At 34.4% G+C, this 27585-nt stretch overlaps 1 protein-coding gene across 2 annotated transcripts in view; it reads right to left on the bottom strand.

Annotated features, from left to right (window-relative positions):
* Positions 1–156: 156 nt before the first annotated feature.
* LOC134536725 (methyl-CpG-binding domain protein 3) overlaps positions 157–27585 on the bottom strand; it is a 73298-nt gene continuing 45869 nt past the window's right edge. For both annotated transcript variants that reach the window (XM_063376609.1, XM_063376618.1), the window contains 3 exons: positions 20312–20456; positions 15003–15248; positions 157–1763 (listed from right to left, as the gene is read on the bottom strand). In XM_063376609.1, the coding sequence (XP_063232679.1) occupies positions 1656–1763; positions 15003–15248; positions 20312–20456 (499 nt within the window). In that variant the 3' untranslated portion in view covers positions 157–1655. The remainder of the gene's footprint in view (positions 1764–15002; positions 15249–20311; positions 20457–27585) is intronic.

Genomic DNA, 27585 nt, shown 5'->3' with positions numbered 1-27585 from the left:
TTGTTCTGGAGGTGGTATTATTTACAGCTAACTGAAGGCTACAATATATTTTACTCATTACATTTTACTTCCCTGTGGCAGAAGTTTCAAATTTGTTCTCACTAACATAGTGGACAACATTTATTATCTCATTAATAAAACTAAAAAATTCAAATGTTTTTATTTTTATAAAAAACATTTATTTTTGCACTGAACAGACAAGTCACTTCATACACTTAACTTCACAAATTCCACCATAAAAGATGCTTACACTATAATTTAAACACTGGCAACACCACACACACAACTTAGCTTCTGCAGCATGCTTTGTTCATTAAATCCATGAAACTTCCCATGTGTGCTTCAAAATATATATTCTAGAACACATGATGTAGACTATTAATTTACATCCTGGCATTTAATACATCGTTTAAACAGTTGTGTACAAAACTTCCAAACATACTACTGTAAAAATGCAGTGGAATGTTGTATCTTCCGAATGAGATGTCTGACCACCTGTCGGCTGATGTGTTTATTTACCAACTATTTTCCAATTCCATGTACTGTTAATAATCACAAGAGTGGAAGTGTCAGAAAATGTGTATAGATGGTGAAACGACTTAATGTACAAGGATATGTATGCCACCAATGTTTTGTACATGTGAGAAACTGCAAATCAGTAGGTAGCTAAAAAAAAATTAGTTAAAAGCACATACAATAATATACAAACATGTGGACAGAAAAGTTAGTCTTTCAGAGGAGAAAGGTTGAAATAAATGATGAAATGTTTCCTTAAGGTGGTTCTTTGGCGGGCCCACTAGCTCTAAAAGCACGGAGGCATTACAACTTTATGCACAAGGCACTGAACTGGCGTGCATTCTCATTGGTAACATGCTTCTATAATGTTATGATGGAATAATAATGATATTGGCTCTGAATGTCCCTATATCATTTAGAATACTGTTTGCAGAATTTTTTTATGTCCATGAGAACATCAGTTTTAGCTTTTTCCACTTTACAGGAGAATGTTAGAAACGCAATTGTTCCTAAATTCTATTAGTAATCATGCACTTTTAATATTAATAAATCTGGAGCAGTTTGTAAATGGAACACTAACACCTGGTGCTGAGTGCTGTTTTGCGACACAGCCAGGGTACCTTAACTGAAAAAATGATCCTGGAGAAATTAAATATGTTGAAAAATTACCATATTTTTGAGCAAGGTAAGCTTATCAAGACAGAAAAATGAGAAAATAAACCCAATGTACAAGTGTATCTGCTGGCATTGACCTATAAAGGTGTCCAAGGCTGGAGTGGGCACTACCTAAAATGCAACATCCTACTCTTATATTCTTCTCTAAAGTAGCCAAGAACCTAAGAATCTGATCAGATGTTAACACTAATAGTCAAGAAGCAGCTTGAGATTCAACAGTTATTTGGACTCCATACATCAGCCAAGTTAAGAAGTGGCATAAGACGACCCATCATGTAAAACTAGTGACTGCTTTATATTCTTGAAATTTGTATTGAATTTGAATTCCCCATCCTATATTGTGGAAGAAAACAGCACTAGTCAATCACAATCAAAATTTTCACAGAAATACCACTACTACTTCCATGGGAGACTAAAAATATGCAGGAGTGACATCCAGGAATTTGGGAGTTAAAAATCCATGTTCAGACTGCGAGAACCAGAGACTTCTTGAGTGCATCTTGTAACTTCTTGCGGGCGGCCTGGACTCGCTCCTCTTGCCGTTTGATGTCGTCGTCAGCAACAGAGACAGCCTGCGAACACCAGTCTTTGTCTTGACAAACATACACTGAAAGTGTGTGCACTAATAAAGGCTATAACTCAAATTACACCCTCCCCTCAAATCAACGCTGTTTGATTTGTATGGTTTAGAAGTAACAACGCCAATAAATTACCGCCTGATTAAAAGTAGCACTTTTTCATTTATGTGAATTTGTATTTTTTTAAATGGTAATGGCACATGTATATTGTTAAATGCAAATTAACAAACAATATTATGCTGTTTCCTTAAATAATAGTTTCTTTCACTGCATATTTACTTTAGCACATTTAATATAATTTACTGGTTTATACTATGCAGAAATATCTCAGTTGCCAGAGTATTCAGCCAATGTTTATGTTACAAGTCGGCAGCATCTCTGATGAGAAAAGTTTTCTTAGTAAACAACAGAAGGGTGTTACATTAACAGATCAAATAATATTTTTAAGAATAGAAAAGGTTATGTTTATGCTGTTTTAAATCTTACAACAAATATAGATTTATAATAACATTATTGTATATTATTTTGTAACTAGGAAATGCTGTTAGCACCTAATTTGGAATGTTATGTCAACACTCTGTTATTTAAACATGTGGTTCATGGATACTTTTACACTGTAATTTAATTTTAGATTCTTTAATCTTGAAATGTTATTCATACGTTTATTTAAATGTACTACAAAAGTATTTATTTAGACACACATTAGAACTGTAAATTGATTTTAACATGAGTAGTATCTTGATTAATATGATAGCAAGCACACTTACCTGATTGGAAAACAAATTATTTTGATAAACATATTGGATTGGTACTGTTTTCCTGGACATGAAAGTAGGATACGAATTTCATAATTATAAAATAAAATATCCTGATCCAATTAATGTTCAACTAACAATATACTAATGTACTGTATAACCTGGCATAGTTTTGGTAAGCACCTATAAAAAGTATGTAAAAGAATTCAAAATATACCAAATCTGGTTTTAAGATTTTAAGTTTCATCACCACCTAAGATACAGACTTCAACAAGCAAGCATACATTATTAGTCATTATTATTTAAAAAAAATTGTTTAATCCATTAGAAATACGGTTTGAATACACATAATATCTTTCAGAATATGCACCCAGATTTCCAGAAAGTATAATTATTTAAACATAAAAAAAGTTCTTACAAAGACATTAAACCTTTCATCAGAGAGGAAATAGGTTATGAATACAACTATAATTAAAAAGAGCCAAATCATACAGTAAAATTTTCGACAGTGGTTCGCTCTGCCAGTCTGTCCACTCACTGCAGTCCTCGACAACTACCTCGCACCACAACACATGCCGAGGGTTAACTTCACATAATGTAAAATTACAACACAAAAAGTGACAATCTTGCTTTTGCAATGTGTTAAATTTAATATTCATCGAATTTGAGAGGTAAAAGTTACATTGCACGTGTTTGTAGATATGACAATAAGAAGCAAAATGGTCTTAAAAAGATGAAATTGAGAAGGGTTTTCAGTAATATTGGATTAACTTCTGTAATAAAATACATAGTAAAACTTAAATTTATTTAGATGCCTGGCATATAAAAATGTCACGCTTCTAGACAAATGCCAGGATTGTAATAGGATCTAGTTTGCAGTGTAAAATTTTAACATGTAACCTTCATATGTATGTACTTAAAACTTACAGGTAATCCCAAAATTAGTAAAGAATTTGGATTTAACTTCTTTGAATATTGGCTTTAAAAAAAAAATAAAAAAAAAATGGAAAAATGAGACCCTCAGATATTGGGAGTTGAGATTTTTTTTTATATTTGTTGTGCCAAAATTTTTTGTATCTCTACACCATCTAGTTACATCTGACACCATCCGGCCTGCCTCGACTGATGAAGTATCGCTCTGGTCACCCGGCGCCAACTGGCAGGGTAATACATGTGCTAGTACATGGTGCTCTGAGAGAGGGATCCTGGTCACGTGCAAAAGAGACAGGGGGTGAAAAGCTCGGCAAAGGCCCTCGAGTTGTCAGCCACCCAGGATGTTACGTTACGCTACTTACGGAATGTCAGTGAATTAGATTTATTACATGACAGCTCTCTTACAAGACACTGTCCACGTGCATGGCTCGTTCCAGTGCATTAGGCTCGTCTGCTAAGGTCTGGCCATTACGGTCTAGTAAGGCACGACATGAGTAACAGCGGTGGTAACATTACGCACGGCAGTACGTTGCATTGTCGTCCCGGAAAACAATGAAGGTGTGGCGCGCGTCTGTCCCTGGCACAGAGAGAGATCTAACTGCACAAGACCTCACATGAAACCAGCTACTAGGGGTCGCTTTCGCGTGAAAAAATGCACCGGGAACAGAAGTAGGTCTAGGCTATGTTTGGCAACGTAGGCATGCTGTGGATAATTATTAATAATATAATTAGTAAAAATGAAAATTACACTGTTTATAGTGGGTTCGTTATTTTAATAGCTAACCAAACAGCTGGCCTTAATCGAGAGTCACACGGGCGGCTGCAGTTCATTGCGTTGCACTTCCTGCAGAAAGCTATTAGTATTTAGGACTTAAGTGCATGTTTTCGGTGTGACACACAAGGTTTACGAAGGTAAATTTTTCACATGTTACTAGAAAACTTTGATATACACTGTACAAAATTTCAGTTTGGGAAAAATTTTTCAGATTAGAAAACCTCAATTTCATGGGAGTGAAAGTCACCCCAGCCCTTATGGCTGTAGCACCGTCGCAGTACACATACAACATTGCTACGCTCAGAATGCTCTAGTAATTCAATCAATTAAGCTCAATCAATCAAGCTAGTCTTTTGAAAAATATGTCACTTAAGGGCGCTGGAAGGCTAATGCAGTCGCCCGAATTCCGCTAGGTAGCAGAGGCTGCTCTATCCGCGGTGGCGGCTGGAAGCGCGCCTTATCTCAGTTACAATCTGCGGTTGCCCTCTCTCTCGCACCCGGGCCGTGCCGAGCCGCGCTGGGCGACAGGCAGGGATCAGCTTACCAGTGTTGTCAACTCCACTGACTGACATCACACCCGAGAGCTTTTATCAGCGAGTCCTGTCCTTGAAGGAACACATGGCTCTTGCCGATGAGTACTCGGCTTTCTGAAGCGAGTGCTTGCCATATGACCTACCCGAGTTAAATATAGACAAATTTGTATGATAAAATATTCTATAATGTACATTCCTAAACTTTTATACTTGCATATAATTGATAATGTATTTTGTGTTCCGTTGTTTTGTATACATTAGCTATATGTGAAATTGGAAATCTAAAAACTACAACGCCGAGAATTACGATTTATGTAATTATTATCTTTTAAATAAACACATATACAAACATAGCGTGTAATAAAAATTATATTCTAAAGGAATGGTGTCGCTTACGTATCACTAATGTGCCATGGGTCGTGGGTTTGATCCCAACACTTTTTGTCTTAGTTTATCAAAACTGAGTTGTTACCACAGTGATTGCATGTGTAATTTTTGCAGTCTAATTTGCACATTATTACATCGTTTATTATAAGATGTTACTAAATTATTGATGTTTTACTACACATAAAAAGGTTATTTAAAAGGAAATAAAAAAACGGGATTTTTAAGTTATATCTCAAACAGTTCTATTTAAAATTCTAAGTGATCTAAACTTCATACGTAACAGTTTTCTTAGTACATAAGAAATGGCGCGTGGCTTGATCGTTGAATCTTGATAACTTAAGTAAGACATGCGTACTCATTTTTAATGATAAACAGCCCTAGCATTAAAACTCTCTATAGACGGGAACACACAGTTCAAACTTTTAAAAACCGACAAAAGAAAAGGAATATACTTTATTACAAACCAAAAACTTTCATCAAGAAATATTCTGCTTACTAACAAATTGTTTGGGATCCCAGTTTTTCTGTGTTTTTTTTAATGAAGACATTTTTTAGTGATTAACTACCTACCGTGTTTATTGCCCTACAAATCTTTGTAGTTGTATTACAGATACATATTGTTTCGATATCGCCAAACATATCTAAATGCAAACTTGATTTATTTATAGTAGACCATAATATATTCTTTTATATACATACATCAATTACCATTTTGGGATTGTGTCATTATTGAGTATTACAGTCTATGGAAGTCTCCAAACAGCGTTTTATATTTTTATATACTGTGTACATATTTACGTATAAAAACGTTACGGCACGATATTTAGCGAGATGCTTTTGTTCAGGAATCACTAACATTAATTTAATGAAACATTTATAACTGGCAATCACCAACAGCAAGGCCCTTCCTCAATTAAATATTAATGTAACAAGAAATTTGTAAAAATGTTTGTCCACTGCCTCAGAGAAAGCAACTGGAGGGAATTATTTTTATTTAAATATTAAATTCATACAGCTAATATATTAACACGCACAAAGTGATTGACCAAATATGGTCAATTGTTTTATTTATTTTTTGGCAAACCTTTTTGTACAAAAGCAAACAGGCAATGTAATAAGATGTAATGTCTCATTAGCTAACTATTCAGCCAAATACTATTAGAATATTTTTACTGTAATTTTAGTTTTGATACTATTAACATATTTACAACACAAAAAGTAGAAACACATTAACAGTCATCTGAATACAAATTTAAACACAAGTTCTATAAGCCAATAAATTAGACTAAAAAAAGACAGTGCTGACGAATAATTAGAGGAAAGCTGGAAACTGTTTTAATGTATTCAGCATACCCCTAGTATGATCACATTAGGTTTTCCCCAATTTCCGAGTAAAGCTTCATCCGCCATTTTGAAAAAACTGAATATTTTTGTTTGTTTTTGAGGTTTTTCTCAAATTTCTCCAAAACGAAGCGACCAATCAAAAAGTATGTAAAGAAGTTAAATTTAGATAGTTGAATTTCGCTTCAAATGAATACCATATATACGAAAAGGGGTATTGCGTTTTCTTTAGAAGACAATTTGAAAATTACTCATTTATTTAGATTTGTGGGAAATTCCAAATCTATCGGTTTTGCACGTTCAACATCTCTGAAGCGGCTCATCATTAAACAAAAAAAAAGGGGTACATCATTTATAGGAAATTTATTTCAATATTTAGAAAAACCTAATTATTTTACTAATTTTTTACATTAACAGGTATATGCGATTTTACATGTTGAGGTGTGAATGATTTTGGTTTTTTTCCCACTTATAGATAATTCAGTAGAATGCTTGCATTTATTCATCGTAAATATGTAGGTTAAAATCAAGTATATTAAACATTTGATTTTATTAGATATTCATTAAGTTATGAATATGGAAACCATTTACATGTACAAGTAAGATGTATTACAGACAGTACTCTGGCAAAGTGGATCTCTTCAATGCCTGCTGCTATTGCGATTTTAGACCAAATTGAAACATTCTGTGGAGTGTCATTTGCGACAACTGAGCAGCATGTTGATGCCAGGGCATCACGTATATTAAGAGACGACATTGATGTACAGAAATTGCTGGACTGGTTTACCTCTCATTATCCATTCCCAGTTAAGGAAGAAGTAATGTCCATAAGTACTGGACTGACAAGAGAAGAGAAGATTAACTGCCACCTAGTTTATGAAGCCGGAAATTTCAGCATTTCGAGGATGATTGGCAGTAATTTTGGTATTGTCAAGTTTCAGCGAAAACAAAGAGTGATGCCCCTACGATGTGTTAATTCTGCTGTGAAAATTCACAAGGAAGAAGTTACAGTCAACCCTGTTACGATTTTCCGCAGAATTTCATTACATAAAAAAATCAAATGAACAACTGAAACAATACTTTCAATTTGAGCTGGCTCCGTATCCGTTGTCCTTATTTGACGAAGTTGGTGTGCGTAAAACACGCAAATCAGCATTCTACGAACTGTTTACTCCTGAAAAGGATTCAATGGATATGAGTAACTCTGCTTCTGTCATAGATGGAGGCTACCTCTTACACCGTGTGTTGTGGCAGGCCCGAGAACCATTTTCGTCAATATTAAATAAATATGTCGAGTATGTTAAACATTACTTTGAACAAGGTGCAACCATTGTTTTCGATGGATATCCAGATGAAACAAGTGCTAACGGTATAAAATCTGCGGAACGACTTCGAAGAGGCAATAAGCTGACAGCAGCAAATGTTATGTTTGATGAGACAATGTCGGTGACAATGCCACAATAATTATTTCTATCAAATGAACATAACAAGAACCGTCTTATCTCCATGTTGAATGAGAAATTTAAAGCTGAGCAGTTTGTTGTAAAGCAGGCGAAGGAGGATGCTGACACTAATTGTGACCAGTGCAATTGTCATCGCCCAGCATGCTGATTGTGTGGTTATTGTGGGGGAAGACACTGACCTGTTGGTGATTTTGACTGCATTAGCTCCAGACTCCCCCAACATATATTTATTGAAGCCAGGAAAGGGTCAACATAGCAATGCACTTTACAGTCCACGCAATTTCAATTCATCCAAACCTGCTAAGGATAATATCCTATTCATTCATGCATTCAGTGGTTGCGACATTATATCAGCTTTTTTCAGAAAAGGAAAACTGAAATTCGTTAAGATGCTGGAGAAATAGAGTCAGTTGCAAGAAGCTGTAAGGGTGTTTAACAAAGCCGAAACTACTGCAGATGAGGTTGATGTGGCAGGACTGAAATTCATTGCGGCAATCTACTCTGGACGTAGTGATATACCACTAGATGAAATACGCTACAAGATTTTTCAGAAATCGCTACAAAGAAATGAATTTAACCTCGCTTCTTTGCCTCCAACTCCAGCAGCTGCTCGCCAGCATTCCTTGAGAACATATTTGCAAGTGCAACTGTGGAGCAACAACCACACCGATCCACTGCTATGGGGCTGGAAGATTTCCAAACATGGTCTAGTCCCTGCTACAACAAAGAGTTGCAGCACCCGAAGAGCTCCTCAAAACTGTCTCTTGCAGGTGTGCCAAAGGCTGTCATGGAGTCTGCTCTTGCCGAAAAAGTAATTTGAAATGTACAACGATCTGCAAGAATTGCAAAGGCCTATCGTGTGCCAATTCCCCAGTAGACGACATTGTTCAACCAAACTTCGTCTGCAACGAAGAGCATATAGACCTCCAAGAAGACAAGTGTTTATCAGACTATGAGAATGAGATCTTAGAGCAGCCACCTGAATTACTTTGTTCTAAAAGAAAGAAAACATAAGTGTGTGTATTATGTACTTAAAAAGTGATTTATTAGCTCACATGTTATGTACTGTTTTGTTTGTAAAAATTGTTTGTTATAACTGTACAATATAAATGATAATGAAATGTCTCTTGATTATCATAGATGCACTGCTAAATGATTTAGTTTAAGATGAGAAGGGAGATTGGTAAATCTACAGAGTTAGAGGCACCATGTATTACGAATAACTGTCTGATGTGATATTATTTTGAAAATATGTTAACATATCATTTGTGTTTTGTTTTAATCACATGTGTGGTTATGTAAGCAATAATATGTCATATTCTCAGTGTCGAGTTAACTGGCCAGTCTTTAAATCATTATCATATGTGTTTATTGTATTCTCTGTGTTATAAATATTTTATTTTGAATCGTTATTATTTAAAGAGAAACTGTTTAATTCTCCACGAATGCACAGTGCTAATTTATATTAACAAGTTTCTGATAATGTTGTCATGAGACTGATAAAGCCATAGTACATTATATTGAATATATTTGATAGAACAAGTTTCTAGTTTTTTTGTTTTATTATAATGTTATATTTGATAATCACTATTTTGTATTTATCTATAAAGATACTGGTAAAACATTTTAATGCTGTTTTTAATCACTGTGTTTCTATATTTTCGGTAGTATGTATGTTACGAGTATCCAATAAATCCATCATATATGATAATTCTTAAGTGCTAAAACTTTCAATGGATTGTATGTATAGTGTGTAAACGAATAAGTATGTATATTATTCCTTCATTTTCAGTAACAATAGAACTTTTTCGATTGTCAAAATTATTTCGGATTAGTAAACATTTATTTTATTTTTTACCTTTGTCGGCACCCAGCCTTCCATTGATTTTGATTACCTTATTTTCAATATATTTATTAAGTCACAAAACCATTTCTTATTCTCAATACAACAGATGAAGTAAAAGAAAAGTTTATATCACTTAAGTGGTTTAGCATGTGTGATCCTTTTTAAAGTGTTTTTAATCCTATGTTGTATAAAGTTTGCGTTTCCTACCAAATCAAATTAGATGGTAAATGTTATGTTTGACCAAATAAATATCTGCTTATCAAAAAAAAATTAATCGAAAAGAAAGATTTCTCACAACATAACCGTTTTACAATAGTGGCTCAAATTATTAATTTATATATACAAATGTATGTGTACTAAATAAAACTCAGTGTTCGTAAAAAGCATAATAAAATGTTCTTCAACTTTTATTACATTAATTTTTCGGTTAGGATGGGCTATTTCGGATATATTGCTAGTAATTAAACCAAAAAATTAAATATTTAGAAAATACTTTTTAAAAGGTGGTTTTCAAAAAGTGTTAATTAAGTTAAAAAAATAACCCATTTCAATGTATTTTGTACTCTTACGAATCGTAATTTAATAAGCTACATTTATCTTCGGAACAATTTCTTTGATTGGAAAATTCGTTTTCGAATATTGAGAAAAATCAGGAAAAAAATGAAAAAATATACAGTTTTTTAAAAATGGCGGCCAACGCTCCACTCGTAAATCGGGGCAAACGTAGGATACTCTTACTACGAATGAACTCCGTCGATTTAAACAGATTCCAGCTTTCCTCTAATTATTCGTCACCAAAACCTTTATTTTACTGGCCTATATTGTCTACCAACAAAACACCAAATTACAAAAGCATTAACCCACAGACCGAATCGGTGGATGATAAGTTAGTTTAATACAATGTACACAAAACTCTGAAGTTAATATTCAATACAATTTACATAAAACAACCCGAATATCAAGTCAAATAATAAGAAGGGAAAATGTTTACACAAAGAAGTGACTAATCAAGGTATCAGAATTAATCCCGGTAACATTTATATACATTTTATATTGGCTACTAATAAAACTAATAATAACAAAAACATATTAACTCACAAAAAATGTCAAATACCTAACAGAGAAAACAAATGCCGATAGTAAAAATACTTTAAAAATAATATCACGTTATTTAGCATTTACAATGTAGGTATAGTGATTATTTAAGCTTCCTAATAATTTTTGATGACATACATATCTTGTATTGCCTACCAATAAAACTTGTTATTGCAAAAAAACATGACAACATACAGAATTACATGGCAGATGCTTAGAAAAACATTTCACTACACTATTCACAAAATAAATTTATAATTTATTTGGCGTAAATATATCAATTATAGCATATACAAAATAGACTATATTATTTAAATGGATACATTCGTTACTAACAAACGTGTATGTATATATATATATATGGTGTGTGTGTGTGTATTTACTGCTGCCACAATTTTTTATAATACACATACATAAAACAAAACATGGAAAAACGCATCAATATTTTTATCTTACATTAAAAAATGGATGGCTGGCACCTAAAATAAACTTGTGTTCTCAACAGTCATACAAAATTAAAAACGAGTGGGAAATATACACACATATATGATAACTTAAGACATAAGAGAGAATATTATTTAAATAAAAATATCAATATACAACGTTTTTAAAACGGACTAAAAAGTATAAAATAATTTATCCTAGTCTCATACATATTTATAACCCCATCCAGATTCCTAACTCCACACAGATTGTCCTGTAATATTGTATTTATGAAATTTTAAAATCTATGAAAATGCCTGTCCACATAAAAATGAAAACAAATTACATTAATTTAATTAGTTAAAACAACTTAACACGTACTTCTAATGTAAAAATGCTTCTGGGCTCATGAATAAACCTAGTTATTTTTAATATGACCCACTACCATGGGCGCCGTTAGCGAGGGGCAGGAATTGCCCCCCCCCCCCCCCTCCTCTAATATTTTAAAATTTGTGCCCCCGGACCCTCCTGTGCGCAGTATTCCATATTCTCCCACTCCCCAGATTAGGTTCGTCCCCCTAATTAATTTTTCCTAACGACGCTGGTGCCCACTACTATGGAGGCACAGTTTTTTATGGTCTATATCATAGGCGGATTTATGGGGTGTACCCTAGAAGGGTAAAATATGCACTGGATAATATGACTTATGCAGTAATACACAGGTATTATACTAGATACAGACTACCCGTGCACCCCCCCCCCTCCCGTCACCCAAAGGTCATTCCGATTGGGCCCCCCCAAAGGTCATTCCTATGCCCGTCCCCCCCCCCCAAAAAAAAAAAGAAGGAATTCCTGGTTCCGCCCCTGGTCTATAGTAAGGAACCATCCCGGCGTTTGCCTGGAGTTATTTCAGAAAATATTGTGGAACGGGCCTTAGAAACACCGTAGCACCATGTAAAATGCAATAGGATTTACACATCAAGGTAGTCTAATTGATTTCAAACTTCAACTGTGTGGACAAAATGGAAATTAGTGCTATGTAATTATTACATTAAGTCTATGGTTTCTATTAAGTACATTCTAATTATCACACTAGCCAGGACCGAATATTTAAAAAAAAATGGGGGGGGGGGGGGGGGGGGGGCCAAAATATTTGACTAGAGTAAGTTTGCATTGAAAGTCAATAGGTAAGAAAACTATGTTTATCCTAATTCCGTAATCGTTACAATTTCCTTATATTGCTGTCAGTATAAAATATAGTAATTACAACCAACTCTATTTTAAATGAAGCATATATTTTTTAATTCACCCTAAGATAAAATTTAAAGAAAGTAACTGACAAACCATTTTACATTATTTTGTGTAATAACTTACCGCTCATCGGCACATTCTTGGTACATTTAACATTCACCGGAATTAGATGCTGTAGAAACAGTTAATTGCACGCATTCGGAAGTAGATGCAGTAGGTGCGCACAATTTTGAATCGGAACCTTCACATTGTTGTGAAATATAATTTTTTAATTTTCGCTCTGCGTGAAATTTCTTTTTAATCCTCGCTTTCTTGTTGTTTTTTGTTTTCTTATAAGGCCGCCCAACCACAAATTTTTGTAGGGCCATTTGGAAACAAAATAAAATAAAATCTACTCAAACGCTGAAAAAAACCACTAGTTTGTGTTGCACACTGAGCGATGCTAGCCGCACGAGTGGAGCTACGGGCTGCTGCCCGGCTGGCAGCGCGGCAACAGCGCGCGCCACGAGGCCAGGCCGTGCCGAGCTGCGCTGGCTCCAGACGCGATAACACCAGACACCGCGGCGCCTCCAGTGCTGCGGGCTGCATCCGATATATTCTCAGAATGCCAGGCGCAAAAAATACATGCACTGCTTGCATCCTACAAATCTGCTGCAATTTTATTACAATCCAGCATTGTGAAACATGAATAATAAAATGAAATCCAAACGCATTTCGCGCATGTTCTCATTTTCTTATAAGTATTACCATGACGTTTATATAGTCTAATGAAAAATGACTTATTTACATGCCTGCACACTTTTTTCGTAACAATTTATGAGTAATTTCATTTAATCCCTTCAATAGATTACTTAACATACTTCAGTTATACCAAATTTCATTGACATATCTTATCTTGTTTTCAAGATTTGTATAATGCAAAATTGAAAAAAACCAAACTTTGAAAGCGATTTATTTAAAAACTATTTGCCTAAATAATATTAAATTTGGTACAATCGATGCTCTTCGCAGGATGAATAAATGTTACAAAGAAAAACGAAAAAATATTTTGCGAGCAGCCCCCTTAAGAAATATGCAAAACTTTTGTTGTGATCACTACGTCAAACCATTTATTTTTATGTGAATTGTTTTTTTATGTCCTTGACAGATAAAAAAACTTATTTCATAACTTAATCCATTTAATTCTTAACTTTAATATTAAAACTTGGAACATTTTTCAATGTAAATATGTAAAATAGCATTTACAGATTATTTTGGTAAATTTAAGGAGTCTACATTAAAATATGTGTAAATGGGAAGCATTTTAATGGACTGCTGCATTTAACTATCAACATCAACTAGAACTTGACTGCATGGTTTTGGTGTTACGCACAAGGTCTACAACATTAAACTTTAGGTATGTTATTAAGCATAATCGAATTTACAACAGTGCAAAAATTCAGCTGTAAATTTTTTTTTCCAAGTTGTGCCTATTTACGTCTTCTGTTCCCTGCGCGGGCTGAACGCAAGAGAGCCTGGTTTGGATCGGTTATCGCAAAACGACTGCGTTGTTGGTGTTGGTGGTGAAGGCTTCTCTTTGTGGCTTGCTTCCCTCTGTTCACTCCAAAGGAAAACTGTGGAGACTGAGAGAGTTTTGGAAGACCTTCCAGCGACGCCTGCTATATGGCAGGCCTCAGAGCTATCACCTTCGACAACTTCCCCTTGCAGGAGCTCTCTCACAACTGACTTAATATCAGTCCCGCTAGCTTATATACAATTAGGTTGACTACGTATTATTAATAAGCAAACACTTATGAAACAGATAGGCCAATTTTCAGCTTATTCTGATGTATGACTATTTTTACGCTGCACCAATCCCCCAAAGGCATAGTTTCACACACTGAGTTAGTTGCAGTATTTCATTTTCTTGTCATCACTATTACTTGAGGGCTTTTCCTGTAAATTCATCACAATCGCTCTCTTGCATTTTGTGTTTCATCTAAAAATTTCTCAACAGTTTGGGACTATCCTAAGAGCAGTAAAAAGTCACGGAAGTGCTCATAATTAAGCTCAGTCGTGTGACCTTTTACAGCTCGGAAATAAAGTTTGTTTATCTGACGACAAAGTTTGTGACCCTATCAGAAGTAACAACTTATCTGGAAATAACAAACTTTGCAGCAAAACAAAAAAAAATAAAAATTGTTTTCAAACAAAATTTGCAAAATTTAATACATTTTAAATAAAAATATATATTAATTTTGCAATTATTTATTTACTTGACCAAAGTTGAGATACGAGGTTTTCTACTTAATAATTCCATAAAGAAAATATTTATGATTTTGAAATATTATGTTTTCATTCTGAGCCGATGATATAGGAAAATGCAATCAACAGCAATGATGAGCACAAATGAAATAAATAACGTATTCGGGGTGAATCACGGGACACGCACCTGCATTAGGGGCTGGTCGGGGTTCAGGAAGACCCCGGAGTTCCTCTCGAGCGCGGAGCGGGAGCCCGTCTGGCCGGTGACGGGCTGGGCCGACACGTGGAGGGCAGTGGCGACGGACTGCAGCACCGTCTCCTCGCCCACGTGTGGCCCCACGGGCTTCAGCACGCGCGGCAGCTCCATGCCGTCGAACTCCGTGCCGTCGGCGTCGCACGCCCGCAGGCCCTCCAGCCGCTTCTCCCAGAACAGCTGCCGCGCACAACCCCTCTTCATTTACCATCGTTTCCCTTCAGGCTGCAACGTTTCTCTACTAGATCACAATCTCTTCAATCTAGCATGTCGGTGGCCAAGGCCATGCCAGATTATTGAACGTCAACATAGCTTTGATGGGAGCAGGGGCGTAGCCAGGGGGGGGGGGGGGGGGGAGTTTTAGGGGTTCAAACACCCCCCCCCCCCCCAGCAACAAATCTTTAATATTCATCACTCAAACAAAATTTCATATTAAAATTAATAAAATTTTTACCATTACAATATTTAAATTAAAGTACCGAAAACTCCTTAAATAGCACTATTTTACACCTTAAAATCTAAATTTTCCCGGGGAGGAGGGGGGGGGGGTGGTGGTGGCGCATGCTTCTTAACAACCCCCATACACAAATCCTGGCTACGCCAGGGAGTACCAAAGACAAATCAATATACAGTATAAAATATGTTTAAAACAAGTTGTGATAAGCTGTTTTACGAAAAGAAAAAAAAAACTTTAGCAAACTCGAAAATATTGATGGTGCAGTGGTACAACCAGGCAGACACGGACAACTAAAAAAATGCCTGAATCCACCCTAAATAAAATGGGCGCATGTACTTATGTGTGTGCATTAAAAGTTACACTTACTTGGTGTAATAAATAACTAAATTTAATTTTGCATGCAAATAATTAATAGAAATAGAATAATAAAAAGGACTGCAGCAATATTATAAATACAATTGGTAAAAAAGTATATATTCAATCAAATTAAAAAATATATATTTCTTAGTATTCTATATTAATATAAATATATTAATCTGGAATACTAAGTATTTTTTAATTTAGTAAAATAGTTGAATTAATTATAATAATGAAAAATAATTAAATCATAATGTACTAATTTATAATGCAAATAAAGTATACATACAGGAACATAACCTCACTTATATAAATACACTCAGAAAAAGTTTATAAACACAATTTATATCACTTATATTAACAATAAATAAATAATTAATTATATGGACCAGTATTCAATATCATTCACCACAGTATAAGATTTAAAAGTTCATAAATATTTTTTATTTGTATGTAGCCTTTTATGTAGCTTTTTTTTCATCCAGTGAAAATTTTGTTGTACGGTGCTTGCGTATCGTAAAAATTCACTCTAATCATTTTTTAATAACTTGCCTAAAGAAGTAAAACTATAAAAAATTCCAATGCGAGGTGTTGGATTGGTACCGAATCAAATAACGGTGGATTTAATAGGCCATGGCCGATTCCTTCTCCCTGTTTCGCTGACTTACATCATGTTTGTCCATCTGTAACGACACAGTTGTAGACGTCATAAAAACCATTTAAAAAAATACAATTCACACTGTGGACTTGGGGTGCGCGAATATTTGTAAACAAAAAGCTGCAAATAGCAATAAATAAACTATTTGCATTCAGAGGTAGAATATCAAAAATTAAAATTGTGAAGATTTACATGCAAGTCTGTTTTGTTTCTCGTGATTGTTCCAAATGTGTCGTTTTCCATTTTTCACCAACTTTAAATATTTATCTTTCTAACACAATAATATATTCATATTAACAAGTATCGCAATGCATATTTCAAAAGTTTATTTAGAGCAATTAAAATTAACAGTCTTCATTGAATCAATACAACTCAGTAGCTTGACGGTAGAAAATAAACATGAAGCCATTTCTAAATGAAACAGAACGTTAACAGGAATACCAATATGTACCATATTTTATACAATTATAACCTTATCTGAATTAGTTTTGATTATTACAGTTAATCCCAGATCTGTTACCGCTGTTTGACATTACAGTGAAATTAATTCCCCATGCTTCAGAATATATTTTTTTATTAAACAATTTATTATTTTGGTAACCAAACACAACACAACAATAATAATGAAGTGTTAAATACTTCTTCTCGTCTTTATAATGAAAATTTAAGCAAAATTTGTAACCACTTTAAAAAAATTGAATCATATTTTTTTAATAGTCTCATTAATAACATGAAAAATTTTTATATGAAAACCTGTCACATACATGGATTATTTGTTCAGTCAACCATTATCTTTGGTTATTGGATAGACCTAATCTTTATTGTGGTTGTTAAAAATGTAAAAACAGATATTTATATTTTCAATATAAAAGTTTAGTTTGATTTATTGCCAGGCTAAGTGGTGGAGAGTCGAGTTCTCAGACTTTAAAACATAACAAACCAAATAAATCTCAAAACAATAGTGGAATATGGTACTTCTTTACCACAATAAGCACACAGCAGAATGTAAAATGTGCCACTATGTTCTGAAAACTCCAATGGGTAGCCTATTTTAAATTATACTATTTGATTTATTTTTTATTAATTTCAATTCAAATTCATTTGAAGTAAAACTAAAAACAAATTTGTTACTACTGTGTTTTCAGTGAAGTATAACTTGATATCAAAATCTACTGAGAATAATGGTTTGCCATATATTTAAGCACTGTCAATTTGTTAACCATTTAGCTATTTATTAGACCTATAGTTCACTGGCATACATATAAGAGTTTCTTAAACCACATTAAAGAAAAAACTATTTGACACAATGGTGTCTAGTTTTTTTTAAATTACGTCTCAATAACAGCAACAAATAAATTAGCCTTGCTACTCAAAAACGTTTAGAATTCTGTATGATAATACACAAAAGCAAAAATATGACATCTATTCGACTTCAAAATTATTCACATTTAATTAGAAAATTTTAAAATCCGATAATATTCAACCATCAAAATCCACTATTTGCGCATCCCTACCATGGATAATCTTAGAAATAAACAATTGTGTAGAAAGGACAATTACAGGTAATCATTCTACCACACTTCAAAGTATTTTGGGGAAGTCTATGTGTCTTAAATACACGGCAATATGCAATACAGCAGGAGCAAACCTAGCTGCCAACGAGGGTGGGGGGTAGGAAAAAAAAAAAAAATCACTAAATCTATGGAGGAAATGCTTTCTGTTTAAAATATGAGAAAACAATGGTGTGAAATAACCAGCAAAATAATAGGTATTTAATCAAAAGCATTCTGGTGTATTTGCAACCTTATCAGTGCTGTAATGTTATTTAAACAAACAAAGAATTTTTATCTCTTAAAACAACATAAGAAAAATTATATGTTTTTAGAAGTTATGTGTTTTACACTAAACTTAGGTAAAAAATAGTTAACTATTGTTATGCTATCATTTTTAAATATTACGTAATTTTTTTTGACCTTTTTTTATTATTATTTAATATAACATAGGAACAGAAACAGATTGTCTGTTGATTACACCTTTAATTTAATGCAAATATACTAATGGATACGTTTAGAAAGAATTATATCTAGCATTAAACGAAAGTAAGACACGTCATTGGCTGTATGACAGGGCTAAATGAATGCAGTACGTATGATGGGCGAGTCATATCCACTGCACCTTATGAAAGACATTTTGAAATCCATGCTCGCTCTTCCTGGTGAAACGTCATGCCGGTGATGTGTTGTTCCTATGACGGGCAAAAACGAGAACCGCCTGCTGGCATGTTGTTGAGATTACAAAATCTCTCAGAACATTGTACACCTCAGCTTTAATGCAGTTAAGTGGTTGATGTTACTTACACAAAAAATTTCTCTGTTGGAGTACTATTTACAAACAAACTCATGTCATTCAGTTACTTCAGCTGAATTTCACAATTCTGTTGGCAACTTGTACAACAATGTTTAAATCAAAGATATTAAAAATAAAACTTCTTCACAAAGTTTTTTCTCTATGAAAAATATACAAGGTATGATCTTTCTTGTTTATTTTTTTCCTATTCTAGCAACTTAAGATGTACCCTAAATTTTTTCATATACTGCATGATTTCTTATCTGAAGTTAATATTATTTTTGTAGGGAAACATACTTAAGAATGACTACCGCTAAAGACATATCACAAAACTAAATAAATAATTAAATAAATAAATAAGAATAGCAGTTTATTGATAAATGTCTTTCAATCACACTGCAGCATGAATGAAGAAGGGCAAACCAGGTGGGTGCCTTAGTCCGAGAGATGTTAGAAGCCTTTTGTAATACATAAGTATACACTGTATTTACCTGAAAACAATACGACTCTGGATATTATGCGACCACAAATGTTTTGATTACAAGTTTATGAAAAAAGACTTTATGGATTGAAAATCACAATTCGTAATTGAAAATCACTTAAATTATTAAATTTATTCCATATTTACTAGACCCTTCCTGGTGCTACTTTCACCAGTAGAGTGATTTACATGGTCTCTTTTGAAACACCAAGCTGCAGATAATAGAAAAATGTGTTTTAAAACTGTAGTTGAAAAAAATATGCTGTTCAGAAAGCAAAGAATGGGGTGATATACAGTGGTCTGGTCATCTGGGAGGGTGAAAGAGTATGGGGAGGGGTGCCTCCCCCAGCAGCTACAGTGAAGAAAAGCAGAAAGAACCCAGTGACAAACTCCATTTGCACCCTCTCCTTCATCCTGCATCACTCATCCATCACGCCTGTGCAGAGGTTCAGGAAAGCCCCGTGCTAAAGTGGCAAAAGTGATGCAGTTCACTTATGAGCTCAACTAAGTGGAGTTTCTGGAGGCAGTAATTAACAGCTGTAAAGTGGCATAAGTGACAAATTTAAGAAGTAGAGCCTGTAGCTGTTTCCAATGGCAAGATAAAAGTTTGTGATTATAAAGTGACCCCCACTTTTAATATCCACAGCATTGATAAAATTCATAGCATTATATTCAGGTAAATATAGTAGATCCCTTGAATGAGTGCACCTTTCTGACTGGTAACTTATTCATCTTTTTAGTTTAAGTAAAAAGTCAATTTCTTAGAAATTATTGGTAAATGATTGCCTATGCTTGTTATTTGGACAACAATAACTTATTGTTCATCGATTATAAATCTTCCATGTGATTTATTTATTTTATTGAATGTAATGATTAGTAGGGAATTAATATGAATGCCAGGAGTGGCTGTGCACTGCAAGACTGACAAAGTCTGGCACACACACCTGTTTGGGTTTCTCCTGAGTGCCGTGCTTGAAGTCTGTCTTCACCTTCCCTTCCTGCATCTTGTAAACAGTGACTGGCTGCTTGAATATGGACGCCGTCTGGCGAATGGGCGGCACCAACGAGGCATCGTTCCTGATGCCTCTACTGCAAAGTAAAGATACCGTACTTGAAGTGAGTTGAACAGAATCGGCCAAGACAGACAAGGTTAAAGATTCACATAAATTTCCTGAGACAATTTCAAACAAATTCAAACTCTACAAGCTTCATAACAAATATGAAATGATGATCAAAGGGGTAGAGAGTTCTAGACAAGTGCTACTTGATGTATCATAGCAATGATTTTACTTCAACAAAGCGATATGTAGGCAGTAGGTGGGAAAACTTTGCCCAATGGTGGATACAGAAATTTATTGCACAAGGTGATAAATTATTTTTGTATTAAAAAAAAAACCTTAGGTCAACAAACATCTACTAACGTTTATATGACTAGAATACATAGAATTTGAGTGTAATACACACAACCTAGATGCCAGGTGCACGTACAACTGTACTCCAGAAAAGGTACAACTCAACCTATGCTGGGGTTTTAAGCTTATTACACAATGATTCCTAATGACATGCAAACCACATACTAAGCTTTCTTTTAAATGTTACATGGGTAACAATTGGAGAAGAAGCAAAATAAAAAACAACTGTTGAGAGGCACTGTTTGGGGAAAAAAAAACAGTGGCCCCAACCAAGTATAAAAACCTGATTTATTAAACTACTTAATCTTAAAAATGTTATGACCATACATTTTCTATAAAACATATACTAAATTATGGTTATACATATATTCAATAAAAACTGTGTTCTAGATTTAAGTATGCATGGGTGCGAAATTACGCCTGAATGGGATCCAACCCTGGGTCTTGCCATGTCATAGAAGACACACACCACTACTAAGCACTACCCACAATCCATACTGACTGCCAAATATATTTTAAGTCCAAGTTTTACCTTTGGGAGGTTGCCCCCCCCCCCCCTTCCCTTTTCTCTGGGACGAATTCAAATTATGAGTGAAACTTTAGTTCTTGAATAATGAGAGTATGAACCAAAAGCTTTATAGAAACGAAAACTAGGTAGACAGAGGTTTGAAGGGATGTTGCTTTATATTTGTGGTTTTTGTTTCAGAATTGAACATTAAACAAACACAGTTCAATTCATTATAACACAAGATAATGCACAAGGAATCTTTAGGCAAACAGTATCTTTTTACAACATACATATTTATTATATTACTTATTAATACTTTTTTAGGGTGACAATGGACAAGGGGGGCTGGGGGATGCTGGGAAACAGGTTGAACATAGGAGTGTATACAGGGAGGAGGGATCATGGGTGGAAGATTTAGAGCGAGTGGAGAAGAACGGAAATAAGAAGGCAAGTATTCCTGATGAGGATGGGGAGGGAGTGGAATGGGATTGAGGGAAAGATACTAGATGTGAGAAGAGGAAAGGACTTGAGGAAGAGGCTTCAGAAATTGACTGAGTAGGGGGAGGGGGAAGACTCCTTGCCACCAGGCGGAAGCCCAATCACAAGAGTATCCATTAATCAATCAATATTTGGTTCAGTACAGCACCAGTAATACCAATGAAAGGAAGTATAGACAAATTCCAATTCTATTAGTACTCATAAATGCTCAAATCAATTATTAACTATTTTTCAATTCTATTCAGAGCAGCTGGGTGTAATTTTAACACTGTATATTTACCTTATGCAAAAAAAAAAAACACACACATTTAATTAGATACGTAAAAAGATCAAATGGATTAAAAAATACATATTAAAACATAAAAAAAAATATTGTACACATTTAAAATATAATTTAACAGCATAAAAACTGATTTATGATGTTTATAAAAATTGCAGTTGAGGTTGACTTGTGTTCTTATATTCAAAATTGGAGAACATCTCATGTTCGAGGTCTTTAAAATATGTTAACTTATATTCAAGGTCAATTAATTTTTCAGCCTACCTTATACTGGCATCATCATATTATCAGCTGGATACTTATTTTTATTCAGTATTTTTATAAAGTTTGAATTTTTTGAGTCTGATTCTTACGGATAGAATTATTGTTAGTACAAAACTTACAGAACATACAACAACAAAAATTACACTAAACAGACACAGCCCATCATTTTATACCCATAACTCATAATGGTGACATAAATACCGAAATAACTAATCAAGACAAATAAAATGGGGATTAACTACCACAGATACACTCCTCTAAATATACATACTAAAACCTTGCCAGATTCTTTACGTTTAAAGAACACAAATATTACTGCCCTGGTAAAATCTACTATATAAAATAATAAGGTATTTAATCATAGTTTAAATTATAAATTCAAAAAACCAATGAGGTGGAGTAGACACATTTTCTCATTAAAGGTGTAGCTGGATAATGGTGATTTGTAGTTAGCATAATTATTGAAGGCTACTGTGCTACACTGCTCAAGTGAAGTTTTAGTTTCATCCTTGTTGTTCGGCAAACATTCAATACATTTTTCTGTCTGGATTTTTCTATTCCCTAAAGTTTTATCTCTGATGTTATGATTAGGTGCTTACATGAATTGCTCAAAATAATTTGCCATTTACACAGCGGTCAAAAAGTTATAAACGTGCTTCTATTTTTCAGAATGTGTTCAAACGAGCCTGATAGTTGAGGTTTTACAGCAAGTACAAAATCTTAAAATTATTGTCTTGGGGGCCGTATGTATTAAGTTCTATGTTCAGAGTGACACATGATGTCCAGGGGGTTAGTCAGGATTGTTATTAGTGTCGTCAGTCTGTCATCTTGGCACATGGACCCAGTGGAGACTCTTGGTTACCGGGCCATAACATGACCAGAGTGGGGGCAAGACTTGAACATCCCCCAATTGCACCCGAACAGAGAATCTGGTCCGCTCTTAAGCTTCAAGCATGCTAATTACTGCTTCAGAAATATGTTTACATTTGGGCTCTTTAGGTGTTTCACACCCCTCAGTCCCTATGACATCGAACATGTAGTCACTCGAAAAGATATACTAAGACCTCTGAGAAGAGTTGGTTTATTTAAGGTGGCCGCCTGATTGAGCCCACGAGCTCTAAACGTGCAGGGGCGCTAAGGGCGACACTGGTTCATGCATCACACGCCTTACAGCCTCTACGCGCCAGGCACAGAACTGGCATGCAGTTTTCTAGCACCTCTACGTGACTTCAAGCGGTGACCCTATAATTTTATGGTGGACAAAGACACTTCCCTATACCTTTTACAAATTAAGTTTAGAATTTTTCATTCCTAAAAACGTATGTGAAACACCAGTTTTAACCCTTTTCACTGTCCAAAAAAATACACATTTAAGACAAAACCATGAAAGGAAACTTGCATAGACAAGTACATTGGCTCTTAAATTCATTATCAGATATTATAAATAAATCTTAAGCTGTTTGTAAATGGCACGTTAACACCTAGAGTTTTGCATGCTCAGACCGGTGGCCACCTTAACACAGTAAAACCTTTAAAAGCACAACGGCATGGCATCTGTATTAGCTGGGTTCAGGGTACCATGTGGTTTGGATTAAGCTAAACATTTGTTGTTAGTTCAACGCTGTTTTCAAAACATTTTAATTTTTTTATTGTACCTGTTTCAATTTCTAGTTTGGATAGGTAAAACTTTTTGACACCTTAGACTAACTGAAAATCACAAGTTATTGTTAGTTTGGCAGCAAACAAAGTTTTTTTTTTGCAAAAGTTTTAAAATCCATAAAACTGAAATAAAATAATTAAGTGAAATAGTCAGCCATCCAAAGTAGGCTCAGAGGAAAAGCTAAAATGTTTAGAATTATTTACTGAATGGTAGATGGGACTAGATTAGTAAACACAAAATTTGAAGTCCTCAGGGTGCGATGAGTGTATTACCTTGGGTGGCGATCTCAAGAGACTGGGAAGAGTGTTGCACACAATGGCCATAGGAAGGAATCTAACAGTGCCGAGGGTGAAACAAAATAACCCTTCAATGAATTTGTTAAAATAAAAAAATACCCTTAAACAATATTATTTACATATGCAATAAATTTCAATTTTAAAGTTCATAAAAAAATTTCAGAAGTGAGTGCGTTCCAAAACTGACGTGCATGGCAGGGATCCATATTTATTGTTTAACTGACTGAAAAAACAAAAGACTTCTGGCAGTAACATTAATTATAATTATTGAAGGGAATGTGACACTGATTATACGTAATTAGTAGCAACATGCACACACAGGTTAGCGGGAGAATTAAACACTGCGGGGACGGGTTGGATGCGTTGGTGATGATGTGTCACACCAGGCTTATAGGTAAGTAAAAAGTTAATTTTTATTTATTTATTTTTTATAATTTGTTTTATATCTTGTCGACGAGTTCACATGAATCAGAGAAATTAGAGGGGAAAAATTCAACCATGGTCTATTATATAGTAATGGAACCAACATAGAATTTTCCTGAAATGATTTGGGAAAATCATTGAGAACCAAATTCATAATGGCTGGACATGGATTCGAACCGGAGTCCTGCAGACTGTGAGTTTGACGTTTTACCTCGCTCCTGTTTGCATTGCTCAAAAACAGAGTTAAGAGCATAGTTGCACGCACAGGAAAATTGTCACAAATAAAACACATTAGTGCAAATGTGCAAGGTTATTCCCACATGTGGCTAGGCTGCAGCAGTTCCAAGCGTTGAGTCACTACAGTGCAATTTGAAGCACAGAAGTGGCAGAGTAAAATATCGTCGCTTAAGAAACAAGACCGCCTACGAGACAAATAGCAAATTTTTCAGGACAGCTTAATAACTTTATGCGCCATGATGGAACCGAATGACAGCCGGTGTTAGAAAAAAGACCACAGCAGTGCATTCTGTTGGTTTTTCAGCAAATTCACTTCGTGAGAAAATGCTAAATGCTTACGTTTCCATGGATAAACAAAAAACTAATTTTTAAAAATGTTATTTACATAGTGTTGTTTTTTAAGCAATGATATGCTGTTTGGGCTTGACTTTTCTCCTAATATAGTTAGAATATTTGGTTATAACTAGGTACTAAGTCAAACCAAAGTATCTTGCAAAATAAAACAAAAGTTAGACATTGCTTTGTGGCAGGGTTCCATAACTATAAGTACAAAAATTAATTTTTTAATCAGGAGGAAACCAAGTTCATACTATTTCTAAATACACATATTTTACAAACATTTTAACATAGAAAAACAGCATAGTGAATTGTAAATATACTTTTCTGTAGATACCATCAATTTAATTTCTACACCCCATGAATCCAATAAAATAAAAGGTTGTATCTATATAAGTACATATATACTGTGGATCAACCTATTTTGTTGTCATTTGACACTTTTCAACAAAATATTCTGGTTACATAAATGGAGCAGAAATTAAAATGAAAATATATCTTTGATACATACCTGCATATGCACTAATGAAAAAAACACACTAGAATAGCATAAAATTTTTTGCCCATTACAAATTTTTTTATATTTATTGAACAGTCAAAAATGAATCCATGCATTTATTTAAACACGGATGGAGTCAATATATTAAAAACTCTGCAAAAATTGATTAAAATAGTGACACAAATAAAAATCACTAGCAGGCAAGCAAAGAAAATGTTTAAAGCTAATATCTGCTGACTCCACATTATAAAGTTAGTTGTATGCATGCAGATAAGCCAACTGTGGTAATCCACCCATAAACATGTTGCAGCCACAAGCAGCTTAAGCTTGAACATGTCACTAATTACATTAACAAAAATAATTGTTTACTACGTATACTTGTAAAGGAAACCCTTAAAGATGGATACAAACATGTTGATTTGCTAGGAATTGCTTTAATAATTTAACAAACTCACAAGTGCACACGGACAAAAAGTATGCAAACAAGCACTGTCTAGAGCAAAATTGCTAAGTATGGTTCTCATTGATGATGGGGAAGAAGAAGAAGCAAAAAAGCAAGCAAACAAGACCTAACTAAAAAACTAGAAGAAAACCAAAATTTTAATACACATAAACTTACAGTAATAAAAACAATAGCAAAGGTAAATTATGTAAAAAACAAATTGGTAATGTAATCACAAAAGTGTACAATTCAGGTGGAAAACTGTGTTGTAAACTATGCAACAACACTGGCTCAACAACCTGCTATCTTACTGGCACGTATACACATAACTAGCAGATGTGATAGTTCCAACTAGCTGAAATGCATGTTGGCATAAAGCTACCTAATCAAAACCTCTGAGAATACTCAACATCTTAGCTAGGTTGTTGGTATGTCAATACATATAAATAACGGTTTATACTAATTAATGGATTTGGTTGTTAAGTGTTGCTTTAGAATCTTGTAAAGAGTGATTATAAGGTTTACGGTCTTTGGTTTGAGGCACAAAATGTATAAAATAATGCCTCAGCTGGGTGGTATCTAGCGTGAAACTTAGCACTAGTTTTCTGTAAACTAACAAAATTCAATATGTAGTGTAACAATACCAGTTCTTGACATGATTCTGTTTAGAAAACTGTACCTTATCTGCTATGGTTTTACAAATAGTTATTTTCCAGTTAACTGAAAGTAAAGCACAAAATTGCAGGTTTTTGTAATTCTCCCCCCCCCCCCCCCCCCCCCCCCCAATTTAGCATTACTAAAGTTAAAAAACAAAAGTTGTTCTATTAGTACTTTTGTGGAAAAAAATTTTGTCGTCATATCTACAATAACACTCAAACGATTGTACAAAAATGACTGTAGCGTTTTCTTCACTTGAGATGGGACTGAAGAACACCCTGAAGGTTTAATTTTGGTTGAAATAAAACAGAGCATTATTTGAGTTACACAATAAAATGAACTACAACTGCTGTACATCAATGCAGCTAAAAGTACACATGCATGTCACTCTCATTAACATAATTAAAAATAACCCCTAACTGGTGTCATTGCACTCATAATCGAGTGTCAAGGACTTAATACCACTACAGTGGCTGATTATGTTCTCAGTCTAGGTATTACACACACAGCCCCTTCATAAACAGGGTTCTTTCTCACAAACACATTACGCCTCTGCATTCTGAACAGGGATGAAGGCTAGGTGTGGTGGACCAACAGTGAGCCGCTCCAAAAAGGCACACAAAAGTTAATAGCACTTTTGACAGATAGACATACGGTAGAACCTCAATTATCGGTGACCCGATTAACCGGGTTTTCAATTAAAAAT

This window comes from Bacillus rossius, chromosome 1, assembly GCF_032445375.1.
Source record: "Bacillus rossius redtenbacheri isolate Brsri chromosome 1, Brsri_v3, whole genome shotgun sequence".
NCBI lineage: Eukaryota > Metazoa > Arthropoda > Insecta > Phasmatodea > Bacillidae > Bacillus > Bacillus rossius.
Note: the sequence above shows the minus strand (reverse complement) of the source record. Positions and strands in the feature narration are given on the sequence as shown.